The sequence below is a fragment of the Onychostoma macrolepis genome, chromosome 17, assembly GCF_012432095.1.
Source record: "Onychostoma macrolepis isolate SWU-2019 chromosome 17, ASM1243209v1, whole genome shotgun sequence".
Lineage (NCBI taxonomy): Eukaryota > Metazoa > Chordata > Actinopteri > Cypriniformes > Cyprinidae > Onychostoma > Onychostoma macrolepis.
Genome location: NC_081171.1, coordinates 30,753,582 through 30,770,479, shown reverse-complemented (window position 1 = coordinate 30,770,479; position 16,898 = coordinate 30,753,582). Strand labels below are relative to the sequence as shown.

Here is a 16,898-nt window from a genome sequence, read left to right as displayed (position 1 = left end):
ATCGGGTAAAATTGTGCTTTCTTTAAACATTGAACTATTTTGATACGTTTTGATTGACTGATTTTAAACATGTTTAAAATAAACTTTGTGGAGTTTTTTATGGAGTTTGTGACTTTTCCACAAACACTCCTAAAAATAAAGGTACGTTTTTGTAATTTTTTTTTTTTTTTTGACAGTGATCCCATTGAGGAATCATTTTGGGTTCCCCGCTGAAAGAACCTTTCAGTGAACAGTTCTTAAATGAACATTTTTTTTGTTCAAATCTAAAGAACCTTAGAAAGATTGCGTGAATGTTTCGGTTCTTCATGGAACCATCAAAGCCAATAAAGAAGCTTTATTTTTAAGAGTGAATCATGAATGTAGTATTACTTTCAAATTTAGTCAAATGAAGGCATCTTATAAGACAGGATAATGTTTTGGAGCAGCTCTGGAAGTGTGCACACGATGCCGTAGAATGCTGTCTGTAGGCAGCACACGAGGTTTTGGAACAGAGCCTGCGATGAACATCCCCGGAGAGGCGGGTGATAAGAGTAATCAGAGCTGCGTTGGGCGGATGGGCGGAGGGGGCAGATACAGGGCACAGTGTCACAGACAGCTCAATACAATCTACACACGTAGAGCTTCATCTGATTTGAGGGAAGAGCGTCCGTCTTTGTGCTCTGAGGAGGAGGCCGTCTTCATGTTAACTCACTGGACGGAGCCCTGCTGTCCGAACGCAGCGTGAGACCACCGACAGACAGAGATGAAGCCGCTCTCAGAGAGCGACTCGTGAGGAAGACTGTCAGCAGGATGGGATTAGGGGGGAAATTTTGCCTTTTGTTGTGATTAAATATTGTACCTCAATCATTACATATTTGCTCTGATATGCCTTGAAAGGGTGATTCTTACAATGAGAGGAAAAAATCTAATAAAATGAAATAAAAACAGTTAAAAAATTCAATTCAATTCATATTTATTCATATTTTAATGTCATAATATTAAATATTAAAATAAACTAAATCATTGTAAATATTGTCCAGCCCTAGTTTTGAACTTCACTAATTCCAAAATAAATATGTTGAATACCTGGAAGGTTTTGGTAAGAAAAAACAAAAAAACTTTATATTAATATTGATATAATATTTATTTATTCAGAAGGTTTCAGTTAAAAAAATGAAATAGTAGTGAAAATAATGTAATAAATGAATGTTTATAATCCTATAGTGTGTATTTATATTTATACAGTTGTATTACATTATATTAATTATATTAGATGTTTATGGTATTTTGTTAGTTGTATGCCTTTATATAGAACGATACTGTTAACAATGGGAGGGGAGAGAACATCCTGGGCAGATATGTCAGAGTGCTGCCCACCAGGCTCTGGATCCAATATTATGTGTGTATTGAAATATATATTACAAAGCTTCTATCCAGTATTCTTAATGTCCATGTTGTAATAATGTAAATATTGCTAATATAAGTGGAAGTGCAGTGGAGAAGCGGAGCCCAGTTGCTGCGGGTGGCTTGGAGCCTCCGTCCAGCTCAGTTTACTGTCCAAATGAAAGCGTCTCACCAGTCCAGATCCAAGAGCTTCTGTCATTGCTGTCCAATAATGGAATGACCTCCCAAACACAGTCAGAAGCAGACGAGCGTCTGCCAGCACACCTATTCAAAAACCAGAGCTCAGCCGTTAATACTGCTCTACTTCTGACCGACTGTGTCTGAATTCACACAGATACCGTACAGCAAGTGCAACCAGCAACCGATGGATAAAAAAAAGTTTTGTTCTTTGTTTTTCTTGTTCAGGAATACGTCACAATACAGTAGAACAGTCTGTCTCAATTTCTGTTTAAAGAACTGTTGAGCTTTCTAGAAATGATATTGTCCTGCCTCTGGGCCTAGCTGCAGCATAGAGGACGAGTCCAAACACGGGTTTTAAATGGCAGATCCTAAAACTATTATCCACAAATGTTAATGTGTGTGCTTTACAAAGTGCCAGGAGTAATTTATAACGAGGGAACAAGAAAGAGGAACTAGACAAAACTACAAACTAAAAGTCCACAAGACGAGACAGACAGGCAGAACATGACAGGAATATTGAAAAAAAAAAGTGTAAAAAGTCAAAATAATGACATTAATATTTAAAATGTTTAATTGTAATATAATAATTATTACATACATTACATATTACTACATAATAATGTGATTATTATGACATTTTAGCTCATTATTTCTATTTTTCATTACTAATTTTTCACTTGTTTTTTTGTCCATTTATGATCTCATTATTTCAATTATGATTTAGTATTAATTGTGACTTTCTATTATGACTTTTTTGTGGCAATCTCATAATTTTGACGTCAGTTTTATCTAATTATTTTGACTGTCATCATTTCAATTTATCTCAGAATTCTGACTTAGTATGTCATAATTCAAACTCTCATTACTGACGTTTTATCACATAATTTTTATTTTTTGTCATAATTTTCATTTTATTTTCCATGATTTCAAACTTGTCAAAATTATGACTTTTTAATCTCATAATTTCGATTTTTTTTTTTTTTTATACTTGTTTACTTTTTATCTCATAATCATGACTTTTCATTTCATAATTTCAACTTTGTTATAATTTGGACTTCTATGTCATAATTATGCCATTTTATCTCATAATTTCAAATTTTATGATTTAATCCCATGGTTTTTGGTGGAAATGGTTTTTGAAATATATTTCGACTTTTTGTCATAACTACATTTTTTATCAAAATTTTGAATTTTATGATTCACTCATGATTCACCAAAGCATTTTTTTTTTCTTATGTGATGGAAATTGGCTTCTATACATTAACTCAATGTTAATGTGAAGAAAATGAACAATATTTCCATCATGTGTCATAAAAACATGTGGTTCTCTGAGGGATTATGGCTTATTGCAGGAGGAGAACTACTATCGTCAACGGCATTCTCCCACACAATTAAAATAATTCAATAAAATTACAATGCCTTGGCACTTCATCTATTACCCTGATGAAGTCACTCAAACAAAGGGAAGTGCTTGGTTAGTTATTGGTGAGTTTTGAAGGATAGTCAGGAAAGGAGAGCGACAGCAGCAGACGTGGAGGTGGACGTTACCTCGCTGGTTTTAGGAGGCGAGTCCGGCCAGCTGGCACCGGAATCTCGCGATGGAAGTGTTTGGATTTAGAGGAACACAGAGAGACCCCGGCAGACGCACCACAAGGGTCCGGGACCCTCTCAGCACGCCTCTGTAGGGCTGCCCGGACCCCCGCCGGCTCTGGACAGATGGAGCGGCCGACCCCGGAAGCCAGGAAGGAGGAGAGGCTTGACACACAGGAAGGAGAATGGCAGCGGCCGCAGATGCCAAAGGAAGCTGAACTGCAGCAGGTGTGTGATCAACCTCACGCTTCGCTTCATACCGGCCTGCTTTCTGATATCGGACAGAACGCCAGTCACAGCTCTCAGACCCCGCCGGACGCTGGGGCACTGCACTGTTACACGAGTCTTTATTATACTGCAGCCACGAGAAAGTATTTGTCACGCTTCGAATCCTCAGTATGTCATTGCATTACATTAAGGAAATCAAAGCAGGTGTCATTTATTTTAAAGTCAACCTGAATCCAAGACAGAACTTGATTGCATTCATCAGGAATTGATTGGAGGGTAAAAAACAGGTGGTTGAAAAATAAGAGGGCTTAGTGATGAAATGGAAAGTAATGCAAAAACAGGTGTGAAGTGTGTATAATGCTACTCGGGCTCATTGGAAATATGTGCCTCTACCTACATTTCACCTAAATCGAAAAAACATACCTCTACGTAAAAATCACTGCAGTTTCCAGCTGAAATGAACACTAGAGGCAGTAACACTCTGACAACGTTTGCTCCTGTTCACACACAGTTCGATTTACAGTGGAAGAGTTTTGATTAAGAAAGCCTAATTTTCACACAATTCCTTGCACAATTTTAACATGCTGTGAGATTTGAAAACTGATACTACTGAACAAAACATCTTGCATCAGCGAGTGTGTTCGTTAACACTATCGGACATTACCTTGTAACGCCACTCCTCGGACATCTGAATTCTGAACCAATGTAATAAAAATGTGGCCATGGTCACAAATTGAACACGCTTTTTAGCACCTCTCACTTTGCCGTGAAACATGCAATAAGGTATGTAATATCAGTTTTGTAGAAACAACGCCACAAGCACAAAATAATAATAATAATGTGTTAAAATGATTAACGCGTTTAATGCAGTCGCCTATCCCAGACCTGTACGTCATCATACACTGATGCAGTTGCCTATTAGAATGCAGCGATATATCCCTAAAATTCAAGGTATCAGGGCATGAAATGACATTGTATGGTTTTATATCATATAATATTTAGCAATATCATACCAGCAAGAGTGCTGTTTTCCTGAATATCGGCATGATTTTTGCTCAGTTTCACAAATGAAAATCGCACCAATCAAAGCCACAGCAGAACTGTTGTGTGATTCTGATCAACCCAGCAGTGATTCGTTACTGACTGAATCCTTGTTTTTTGAGTGAATCAAGTGAGTCAATGATCTAGTGACTCATTCATAAGGACAGTCGCTTGCTTTGTTTCTGAATGAATTCGCCGTTTGAATTTGAATCGGTTGAATGAATGACCGAATGGATTTATTTTCTTATTTAGACCATTAATGACATAGCATTATTTATGCAATTGCAGTATAAATGCATTCATGTCACCTCTGAACAGTCTGTGTAAATACCAACCTAAATTCCACTTCAAATGCAGCTTCTGAAAACAACGTTACAGCCACATTGTAGCCTTAAATGTTTGTGTAACAAATTCTGTTGAATCAAAATATTTTTAAAGCTACTTTTTTTTGCCATGTCTATTCAGTGCTGTTCTCATTTAACACAATAATGATTTAAAATGATCTTTTGGGAAAAAATGTGTGATTAATTAACTGGCACATTATGTAATTAATTAGATTTACAAATTTCGATTGCTTGACAGCCTTACTTTTTGCATGAAGTGTGTTTCTGGCCCAGTGCGTCCAGATACGGTGTAGCTTCACTGTATATCAGGGTCTCATCCGATATGACTTGCAGATGATGGCGCTCTGATCTCGACTCGCATAGTTTTGCAAGTTTTTATGCGTCCACGTCAAGCACACGGCCACGCGCAGCCCTGACCTCCACATGCTCTCACATGCAAACGCCGTCTCCTATTCATCCCGCTTTATTGCCACCAGCGGCGGGACAGACGGTCGGCCCTGCGCGCTCGGTCGCGGCCGAACGACTCCAGTGATGGAGAGGGTTTATAGGAGGGCAGCGCGCTGGAGACCACCTTGACCCGTCCCTCCGCAGACCCCAGCTCACCTCAGCTCTTGAGTTATTATCATAATTTCTCATGGCTCCATGTTTTACAGAATGTTTTGTGTTTTATTGCCTGAGAATCAGAGGCAGGAGCGGCAGCGAGCGCCGGCGTGATAAGAAAAGCAGTCATGTGAAAAATGAAAGGAGCCACATGTCCGGCAGAGAGAGGAGTGAGGGTCAAATAATAAAATACATGACAAATGCACCGGCGGTATTTCATGTTCAATGCGAAATGCACACACAAACACACGCGCACCAAATTCACATACAACAAAAACTCATGAATACAATCAAGATCAAAAGACAAATGACGAAACAGACAGTTTGTGCTCCTAGAAGCTGATTGGTGTTTATTTGGAGCCTGACAGACGTGTCACTATGAGCCTAAAGATGCTTGTTCCCGGTAACGTTTGGTTTACATCACGCTGTTCAGTACAACGGTTATCTTGGACTGTCTTTTTATCTCATATTTATGACTTTTTATTTCATAATTTTATTTCATAATCTCCTATATAATAACCCTACAGAGCACGAGCCATTTGGAGAACTTTTTCACAATTATGACTTTTTTGTCAGATAATCGTATAATTGTGGATTTCTGTCTTAATAATGATCGTATTATTATGACAAATTATCTCAATTTTTGTTACAATTTCAACTTTTTTATTTCAGAACTGTGATTTATATGTCATAACGTCAATGTTGTCATAATTATGACTTATCTCATATTTTATGTCTGTTAAAATTTTAACTTTTTCTCGTAATTGTGACTTGTGTTATCATTTCAACATTATTATACTGATGACGTTTTATATCTTAATTATGGCTTTGTATCTCATTGTTTTCAACTTTTAATTTCATCATTTTGAATATGAACAGATGGTCCTGGAAGCTGACTGGTGATTTTTATTTATTTATTTTAATTTGATTTGGTCTCTGCTCTGCTTCAGAGGACCATGAGTTGCTTTAGTTTGTCTGTCGTCATTTCTGGAGGTGGAAACTTTTGGAACCTGTTGATTATTATTATTATTTCATGTAAAAAACAACTGAATATTCTTCAACCACCTTTTGTGTTTTGCATGAGAAAGAAAACCATAAAGGACATGAAGATAAGCAAACAATGACAGAATTTTCAGTCTTAGGTGAACAATCACTTTAAACTTGAGCTGCTGGGTTCAAGCATACAAGAAAAGCTAAAGCTTTCACACACTTTACCACATTCAACTACAGGAGTAAAAGTAACTACTCAGTTTGCATTGATGTGTAAATGTTCATCTGTGTGACAAAGTTGGAGCAGTTCAGAATGAGCTGTTTTTACAGTTTAGTTTCTATGAATGCTCTTCTTGAGTTCTGAAAGTTACAGTATGCTTCCATAATGAATGTCTGTGTTATCTCTAAAGATCAAGGACAGTTTGATTCCTCATGATATGAGTCTCAGTGCATTAATGCCCCTGATGTATCTGCACACATATGAAGTCATGTGCTCTCTTGTAGCCAAAGCCAGTGAGGAATCAAACAATACGGCCCCTGATAAGAGGTCGGGACCCAGGGCCCGGCACGCGGTCCGGCAGGTATAAGCGTGTGCTCATAACATCCCGTGACTTCCACGCTTGGTCACGTCTGTCCGCACCCCTCACTCTCCCGTATCTCTCAATCTGCACATTTTCTTACACTTTAATTACACGGCCGTATATTGCCCTGGGCCGTATGGATGGGCGATACTGAGAGCAGATAAGATGGAGGAGCTTCTGTCACCACCCAAACATATTAGAACGGCACCAAAGCCAATTATCTCCATTCTGAATGACAATTAAGCATCCGACTCTATCCAAATACATGAATGCAGACCCGTGGAGCTCCGGCAGCTTCACTTTTAGGGCCAGAGGGCATTTTTAATAAAAATGTATGACTTCCCCCTGGTTTGTTTTACTAGCTATGAGAATGAGAGACAGGAGGAAAAGACCTTCTTCCGATTAATAGGTCAAGAGTTTTCTTTTCTTTTCTTTTTTTCATCAAGTATGCATTAAATTAGAGAAACAGACTAAAATGTATGTTTATCCTCACTGTCAATTGTCTTCCCTGGCATTGCTCTCAAATCTCAATCATGTGTTTTTACAAAGTTGCAAGCTTTTGTTGAGCATCGTATTTGATCCATCAGGCTTTTATGGCTCATATAGTTTGATATAGCGAGAATATGAAGAAAAAAACAGCTCAATTTTATTCAGACACTCAAACTGAGCAAAAATATGCAATTTGCTGCAGATGTTGATATTTATATGATGAAATTCTGCTGCTTGTAATGTAAATCAATGAGATCTTTATAACAGTGCAGCAGATTCTGACGTAAAATGATGTAAATATCAGCGGTCGCTCTATATCTCCAATAATATGTCTCAGTCAGATGAGACTGAAATGATCCAAACATATAATGCAATGCTGGTTGAGAGATCCTCAGAAGATGTGAGATGAAGATCATTCCTCCGCTGAGGAACAGTGAAAGTAAAGCTTCTGGAAAGATCCTGATGATCAGATTTGAGACGCACTGATTTTTCTAGAAAATGATTGATGGAGAATCAAGTAAAGCTGAGCTGCTTCAGTCCAGTAAGTGTTCATCTGGAAACATGACTGCAGTTATTCTGACGTTTACTTGATCAAAATCAGTCAAGATTTGACAGAAAAAACACACGAGAAGCAGCAGCTGAAGCTGGACGCTTCTACAATTACACTAAAAGAGCTTTTACTGGATAAACAACTCTAAACTATCAACCAGAGACAGAAGACATGCAGCAGATTGAGAGAGAAACAGGTTTAACAGCAAAGTTTTGATTACGTTGAGGCCTTAGAAATTTGAGTATTAAATAGGATTCAGTAAGCTTTCATAGGGTTAAAAGTCACACAGGTTTTGAACAACATGAGGGTAGTAACTGATGACAGAATGATCATATTTTGGTGCTGTATCTCTATAATAAGCCATAATCTTGAGGAGAGACGCAGTACAGTGGAGCTGCACAGAAAGCAAGATGGAGAGAGATAAAACGACTGAGAGAGAGAGAGAGAGAGAGAGGTGACTTTGAGGAGCTGGACTCAGTCTCATGCCAAGCGTCTCTCTCTCTCTCTCTCGCTGTCACCTAATCCTCAGTCCGACGGGTCGGTTATGGGAGCGTTTGGTTGAGGCGGGTCAGTTACCCGCTATCACAGGGCTTTAATCTGAGCGGCCGCCTCCTAAACTGGCTGTGAGCGCGGTGCCAGGCGCTGGCATCCCTGAGAGAGACAGCTAGAGGTTGTCTGTACATGGATGGGCACTTCACAGCTCGGCGGGGGGGGAGGAAGGGGCATCGCGGCAGCTGCTCGGGGCATATGGGCAGAATTCATTAAAAGAGCCCAAAAAAGCTCATGTGAGGAGAGAGAGAGAGAGACAGAGAAACAAAGTACAGCAAGAGTGTGTTTCTGTATTCATGTACATCCCAGGTTCTCGAGAAGCGTCTTGCATCACGCTTGAAAGTTGTGCTAGACCTTGAGCCAGTGTTAGTTTAGTATCTTTGATGGGTTACACTTTATTTCTATTTTACACTTTATTTGCAGCTACATGTCTACTAACTCTCAGTAGGGTAGGTTTAGGGTTAGTAGAATAAGTTGACATATACTTGCAGAGTTTCTGATAGTCAGTATGTTGTATGTTGTGGACCCATCAAAATAAAGTGTTACCCTTTGATATATTATTATAGTATATTTGGAAAAACTGTTGAATTTTATACTTTGTTTACATTTTAATTAAAGTTTTAGCAATTTTGTTGTGTTTTTGTCATGCAAGTATTTTTTTCTATATTTAGGTTTACTTGTTTTAGTATTTCAACTTTAAACAATAATGAGAGATGTTGGCAACTCGCTCAAATAAGTTTGTGTTTTTTCCCCCATAATGATTTATGATTAAACTATTCATTTGCCATTATTAAAACATAAAAAAACTTTTAAAAAACATTAAAAGTGAAAAATGTGTTATTTTAGTATTATTAATTTTTTTTACATAGTTTGTTTTAGCAATTGTATGTGCTTTTGCATTGGTTTTCTTAATATTTCTATTTTGCTTTAATTTATATTTATCTCAGTTTTAGTTTTAGCAATTTTAGTACTTCAGTTATTTCTGTTTTTATTTTATTCTATTTCAGCTATATTTAAGTTATTGAAAACAATTTTATTAGTTTTATTTATCAATAACGACACTGTGTAAAACATGCTATTTTTTACAGTTTTTATTTTCAATCTACTGGACAAAATGATGGATCCTCTTTTAAGCCATTTAAAAACAAATACATAATATGCAAGATATATACTGATTATCATCAAAAACAAAAAACATTTCAGTTTTAACTACTGATTATGAATGATTTCATGAGACGTACATTTTTCAAATAGTGACATTAAATGCATATATTTGATATTCTGGCTTATCACGTTAATCCACACGGTGTGATAGAAACGCAGGAATGAAGCTCATGAGAACAGGACGAGCTCAAATGGTCGATGGTGTGGTCAATAATGATAAGGCCGGCTTGTTCAGATGTGCAAAGTTCATTTTAACTCAATCAACTGGATTTTAGTTTCTCCACTCATTAACCTTGGATTTACGCTTTTTTCCAGATACTACAAACAATGACAAATGTCTCCAGATTGATCCAGTTAAGAAAAGCAGTGTTTCTGGGTTTGCAAGGTTAACCTTAATGAGAAACACACACAGCGCAAGCAATGACACGACGCCATCGTCAAGAAACACATTCAATATGAACAATATTTGAACACATGACGTGTAAATCCATCCTCAGGCCACAGGAAGAGGAGACTGATCTTCCCGCTCTCCTTGATCCCATTCCGTCTGGAGTTCAGAGGAGACCTCAGTGAACAGATGATCCCAATCCCAGCCCACGTCCTCCTGCAAACCATCACATCAGCTTCACAGAGAGGAGCAGGAGAAATACAGTGCATTTAAAGCAACAGTTCACCTCAACATGAAGCTTCTGTCCTCATTTACTTACACCCCTGTCGAGGAACACAAAGGGAGATTTTCTGAGAAATCTTTATGCATCTTATTTCCATACAATGTGATATATAGGACAGTTCATAATCAGCATGTCTGTCAAGCTCCAAAATGATTGAAAATGTAGAAATAAAGTAGATTTTATGACTCGTGTGCCATATTCCACTTCCTCACACTTAGAATATAGTACGCAAATCATATGTACTTCTATGGTGCATATGATTTTGGTCTTAAATAATGTCATTGTATATAAAAGAGAGAGGATTCTTCAAAATATCTTTGACATTAAAACTGTGATTTCAATTAATTTGATTCAAAACTATTAATTTGTCATCACTTAAAAATGTTAACTGTATTGATTTACAGTGAAAAACTGTGAAAAGCAGTGTTATTGTGTTATATATATATATACACACACACAAACACACACTATTATAGTTTTTTGAATTTTGAATATAGCTTTTATTACTGCTTTTATTTTTACTATATATAAATTTTTTTTTATAAACGCTATTTTAATTGTAGTTAAAGTTTTAGTATTTTTGTAATGTGCTTTTGTCATTGCTGTTAATTATTTACTATTATTTTAAAAAATCTATCATTTTTTCTGTAACAATAATTCAAGTTTTTCATCTAATATTTATATTTTGTTCTATTTCAACTATTTAAATAATGGAAAATGGCTTTTAATAGCTGCAGTTTTAGTTAAAAATGTTTTACAATACTGTCAAACATGCTGTTTTCACTGTTTTTATTTTGAGTCTATTGGTTAAAATTATGATTTCTCTTTTAACCATTTAAAATCCATTTAAAATAAATACATAAGATACAAGACATACACAAAATATCATCAAAAGGCTGAAAAATATATTGAGATTCTTTAGCTCTAGACATGACAATTAAAACACCATACAGACAGGTATTAAATAATGAATTACTTATTCATTATTTAATAACTGGATATGGATAATTTCACAAGAAATGTACTTTTTTTTAAAAATGAATCATGTTTACATGAATCATATGCACTTTTATGGTTCTTTTATTATTATTATTATTATTATTATTGTTTTGATGTTTTTGGTCCTTGTCATAATGGACTGTCATTCTATATAGAAGAGTGAAGGTTCTTCAAAATATCTTCTTTTGTGCTCCACAGAATAAAGTCATACAAGTTTGGAACGACATGAGGGTGAGTAAATGAAGACAGAACGCTCATTTCTGGGTGAACTGTCCTGTAACATATTGTGGGACAGTATGAGATGAAGAATGCTGCTGGTGATTTCATAAATCTGTTGTACTGACCCTCTTACACGGCCTAGAAAGAGCCGGACAGACGCTATATTTACTGGCAGAGCTCACCTCTCTCACCTCCTGCTCCGGGGCTAAAACCTTCGTGAGCAGCTTCAGGTCAATCTCTCCATCCTGAGAAACATTCAATACAGATAAAACATTAGCCAAAGCCATTACTGAAAATACTGAAGCATTGCACCATAATGCCAGGTCAGTCAAAAACAAACAAACAAACAGACGTTGCAGGACGTGAAGGATGAATTAGGCGGTAACTTTATGCTCCTCACAACATCCTTGATTTACGCAAAGCAGCAGTGTTTGTTGTTAAGGAATGATGGGTAATGATGGGTGAGTGTCTCACCAGGGTCTGAAAAGCCGAGTACTTCATGAGGTCGTTGTCCAGGTCTCTGTAGGTCATAACTCTGTTCACCTGGATACTGCAGACAAGAGAGATCATAAACACGTGTCTGTTTTTAGCATCTCAAAGGCATCTAAAGACTATTTTATCCTCCTTTTAAATTGCTGATAGACAACCAGATGAAATTCTAAGACACTTCAGCTCCATCAATCCAATTAAGAATGAATTCAAACTTTGACAAAATATTAGGACAAACCATAGACATGAACACTTATTGTTAAACCCATTATTCACGAGACACTTCAACACTTTGCACATATCCAAGTGTTTTTGGCAGATATGTGTGCACAGGCTTGTATTAAGACATTAATTAAACAAGTTTAGTGCAAATATAAAGCAATAACTATTGAAGACCAGTTGTTTCATTAGTGTTGTATGTGTGTAGACATTTTGTGAAACAATATTATCTGTAAAGCTGCACTGGAACAATATAAACAAATAAATCTGAATGTAATTGAAAAAATGTTTCTCTTCTGTTAACTTAATACAAAGTATTTTAGTCATTTGTTTTGGCATCAGTACAGTGACAGTTTAACTAACTTAACTTTCTCAGTAACTTAAGTTTCTCAGCAAGATCCAGCAGATCTTGAAGCATATTAGAGTTTGTTTTCTTGATGATGATTATTGTTTGGACTGAAGGATACCTGGGTGGTGCAGCGATCTGCATGGTGAGGTCTTCCTCTTGAACCTCCTCCAGGTCTGGAATCACTGGGATGTCTAGAAAATGCAGGTAAAATGTGTTAATCCTTTTAATAGTTTAGTGGAAAATACAAGACATTTCATATAACTACCTATAATACTATGGTGGCTAAGAGAGCTTGACGCGCTGCAACTAAAGGAAACACATGCAAATTGAAAAACCACCAGCAAATTTAGAAAACCATCACTTTTAAAACACATGCTGCAAATGTATTTGGTTGCGTTGTGAGTATTTGCAGCGTTTTCTGTATTTGGTTGCGTTGTGAGTATTTGCAGCCTGTTTCTGTATTTGGTTGCGCTGTGAATATTTGCAGCGTTTTCTGTATTTGGTTGCGTTGTGAATATTTGCAGCGTTTTCTGTATTTGGTTGCGTTGTGAGTAGCGGTCGACCGATTCATTGGTTTTGCCGATTAATCGGCACCGATAGTTGATTGCCGCAACTATCGGTTATCGGCAAAAATCCATGCCGATAGTTTTCCGGTTTGCAACCGTTGCTGGAGTGGCTGAGAAGGGTCCGCTGGCATTATACAGTACGAGAGCGGCCTCTAGAGGCGGAAATCACTGACAGCACGTGTTGTTTATTTTGACACGTGACACTGCGCGCTGCACAGAGCGGGAAACTCCAGACACGCATTTAAATACATCCGACAGAAAAGCCTGCCGCGGAACAGAGGGCCATTCACATAGTTTTACTATTAAATTACATTATATTTGTCCCAAATCGTTGTGACTGTATAATGACTTCACCATAGGCTATAAATTATGTATTGTGCATTTTTCAGCAAAACATTTGTCTTTCTGTGGCTCTAATAAAGTCTGTATGCTTCATAGAAAGCTGTAATAGATTGCGCTTTCTCTTTCCGCTTGCTCTGTTTTTTTAAACACCGAACTTCAAACTCATTTATGCCACATTGTTCATTCCTGAAGCAAACTTATGTCCGTTTGGGGATTAAATAAATAGTTTTAGACCGCCACTTGATTTGAACGCAAAGTGTCTGGTGTGTGTGTGTGTGTGTGTGTGTGTGATACCTCTGAGTTCCCCTAGACACAGCGCTGCTTTTGCCTAACTTTTTTTGTGACTAACCTTTTTTTTTTTTAGATAGTTATCAAGTGTTAAAAAATAGAAGCATATAAAGTGTGTGAGTACACATACAATATACATATGTATGTAATTTTAATGCTATGGCCTTGTGCAGATATTTAAAGATGGCCATCTTTAAGCATGACTGTTGAAATTAAATGGTAACACTTAACAATAAGAGTCTATTCGTAGCATTAATGAAAACTGTAGAAGTATTGTTCCTTGTTAGAGTGTGTTCATTTCAACATTCACTATTAGCTACTAATAGGCTACATTTTTAAATTTTAAAGTTTCTTCTTTTAACATTAGCAAACTATGAAATAACTTTAATGATCAGTAAATAATATTAATATTTTTATTCATTTACAAAGTATGGTTCAGTACTGTTACTGCTTTTTTTTTTTTTTTAAATAGTAAAGCACTAGCTTTCTTTCATTATCCATTTTGAAAACTATCGGTTGATTAATCGGTATCGGCCAGTGTGGTCCAACCTAGCTATCGGTATCGGTAAAATACACTATCGGTCGACCTCTAGTTGTGAGTATTTGCAGCATGTTTCAATATTTGGTTGTTTAGCTGTTTATGATTTTCTTTCTTCAGGTAAACACAAAGGGCCTCATTAATGAAACTTGCGTATATACGAGTAAATTCTGAGAAATTTGCGTGTAAAAAAACAGACCTTCCCGAAAAGTCTCCTCCAGATTCACAATGCTTCGTAAACTTCCGATTTGATAGTTAATCCAATCATTCATAAATAGGGCACTCGTGCATGCTCATTCACAATTACCATAATACCCGCCTATAAATTACAGCGTGTCCAGGAATGTAGTGGAATATTCTGGTCTATTTTCTCAGGTTTGGCTCCAGTATATTGCATAAATGCAAAAAAGACTAATAGGCCATATGCCTAACAATAAATATTCAATAAAGTGTGTCCACCAAAGAGTTTTTAGCCAGCTGAAAAAATGTCAGGCGCTCTTCTTAAAACGACCAGATGGTGGCGCTTGAGAACACTTTGGTAGCACAGAGTTTTTCTAGCTGAGACACTTTGGTTGCTATGATTTGGAATATCCACAGCGGCAATGTATTCTCATTTTTAAGAATTTTACCAAATATAAAGAAAGCAGTAAGCAGTAATATTGACTTCTCCATTGTTGTAGGCAGTAGGATGGTTGGTTGCTATTTGTCCCACTCATCCTCTATTTACGGCTGGGTAAATAGTGACAGTGACGAGCGCTGCGAAAAACTCAGCTGCAAAAAAAAATAAAAAAATTCCTAAGAAAGCAAGGGCAAATGAACTTGTAATTATTATGGCAGTGCATCAAAATTCAGTGTCATCAGTTTGCCAAAAAGAACACAGAATATTTTATGCACCATTTACACCTTTTAGGGAGCAGGTGTACATTTCTTTCATACCAACTAACATTTTGAAAATACGAACATTTTCATGAATTTGAAAGTTTACGTCAGAACAGCTTTACAAAAGATTTACACACAAATTTGTTCTGCTCGTGTTTCATGAATGAGGCCCACAGTCTTTAAAAGTAATCCATCTATATGATTCCAAATAATGCAAGTGGATGGGATGTTCAAAGTTAATGCTTCAAAAACCATGCGAACGAACACGACAGTAATCCATAAGATCCCAGCTGATGAATAAATGTCTTAAGCAATGTCTTAAAAAAATAAATACAACTAATATTTTAAATGAACTCAGAAGCCATGAAAATTCTGTCATTAACGACTCACGTCGTTCCAAACCTGTAAGACCTTTGTTCATCTTCAGAACACAAATTAAGATATTTTTGATGCACTCCCGAGAGCTCTCTGACCCTCCATAGACAGAAAGGATCCGAACACGATCAAGGCTCAGAAACGTAGCAAGGAGATCGTTAAAATAATCCATGTGACATCAGGGGTTCAACCGTAATTTTACAAAGCTACGAGAATACTTTTTGTGCGCAAAGAAAACAAAAATAACGACTTTATTCAACAATTCGTCTCCTCTGCACCACCCTGGTCCCATTTTGGAGAGCATCACATACGCAAACAACGTATGCAACGCATGTACGTGGGTACTTTGTTTACGCTTTGATCTAAACGTAAACAACATATCCGCGTACGGTGCTACTGACACAGAACAGCATACGTTGTTTACGTATGTGATACTCCCCAAAATAACGCTATAGGGTGGCGCGGAGGAGACGAATTGTTAAATAAAGTAATTATTTTTGTTTTCTTTGTGCACAAAAAGTATTCTCGTGGCTTCGTAAAATTACGATTAAACCACTTATGTCACACGGACTATTTTAACGATCTCCTTGCTACGTTTTTGAGCCTTGATCGTGTTAGGATCCTCGCTGTCTATGGGAGGGTCAGAGAGCTCTCGGAGTGCATCAAAAATGTCTTACGGGTCTGGAACAACATGAGGGCGAGTAATTAATGACAGCATTTTCATTTTTGGGTGAACTCTCTCTTTAACATCTCCATATTGTTCATATGAAGAAATAAAGTCACACATTATTTTAAACATCTGGGACGACATGAGATTGAGTGAATTTTCAGTTTTAGGTGGAGTATCCCTTTAAATGATTCACAATGGTTCTGCGTGGAATCAAAGGTTCTTTTGTGCAACATGTAGCTAGTTAACAATAGCTCTACACTATAAAAATATTTTTTGAAGTTGTAAATAAAACAAAGATTACTGAAGTACATTTTACAAAAAAAAAAATTGTCTTTCTACGTCAAAATTTTATGTTTAATTCAATGTGTTACTTGCAGTTTCTCTGAAATTATTTGAGAAAATTAGTAGCAATTTTTGAGTGAAAACTGTTTCCACATAAAAATTTTCATGCACAGCACACTAATGTTAAGCTTCAGGTGTCAATCATTCATTTGATGATTTACACTAGTTTATGTAACAGTTAGTTTACAAATACTGACTTGTTATAACTGACTTACATATAATTGAATTACATGTTTATTACAGTCAGATTTATTTACTCGCCA

At 36.7% G+C, this 16,898-nt stretch overlaps 1 protein-coding gene across 5 annotated transcripts in view; it reads right to left on the bottom strand.

The window, feature by feature from the left end:
* Positions 1-9,600: 9,600 nt before the first annotated feature.
* The window catches only part of LOC131523557 (intraflagellar transport protein 43 homolog), a 28,127-nt gene continuing 20,829 nt past the window's right edge, over positions 9,601-16,898 (bottom strand). The window contains exons 6-9 of one of the 5 annotated variants that reach the window (XM_058750032.1): positions 12,754-12,826; positions 12,053-12,128; positions 11,770-11,823; positions 9,601-10,293 (exon numbers count right to left, since the gene is read on the bottom strand). In XM_058750032.1, the coding sequence (XP_058606015.1) occupies positions 10,183-10,293; positions 11,770-11,823; positions 12,053-12,128; positions 12,754-12,826 (314 nt within the window). In that variant the 3' untranslated portion in view covers positions 9,601-10,182. Of the gene's footprint in view, positions 10,401-11,760; positions 11,824-12,052; positions 12,129-12,753; positions 12,827-16,898 lie in introns of all 5 variants that reach the window. The other 4 variants (XM_058750030.1, XM_058750034.1, XM_058750033.1 and 1 more) reach the window with 4 other exon arrangements.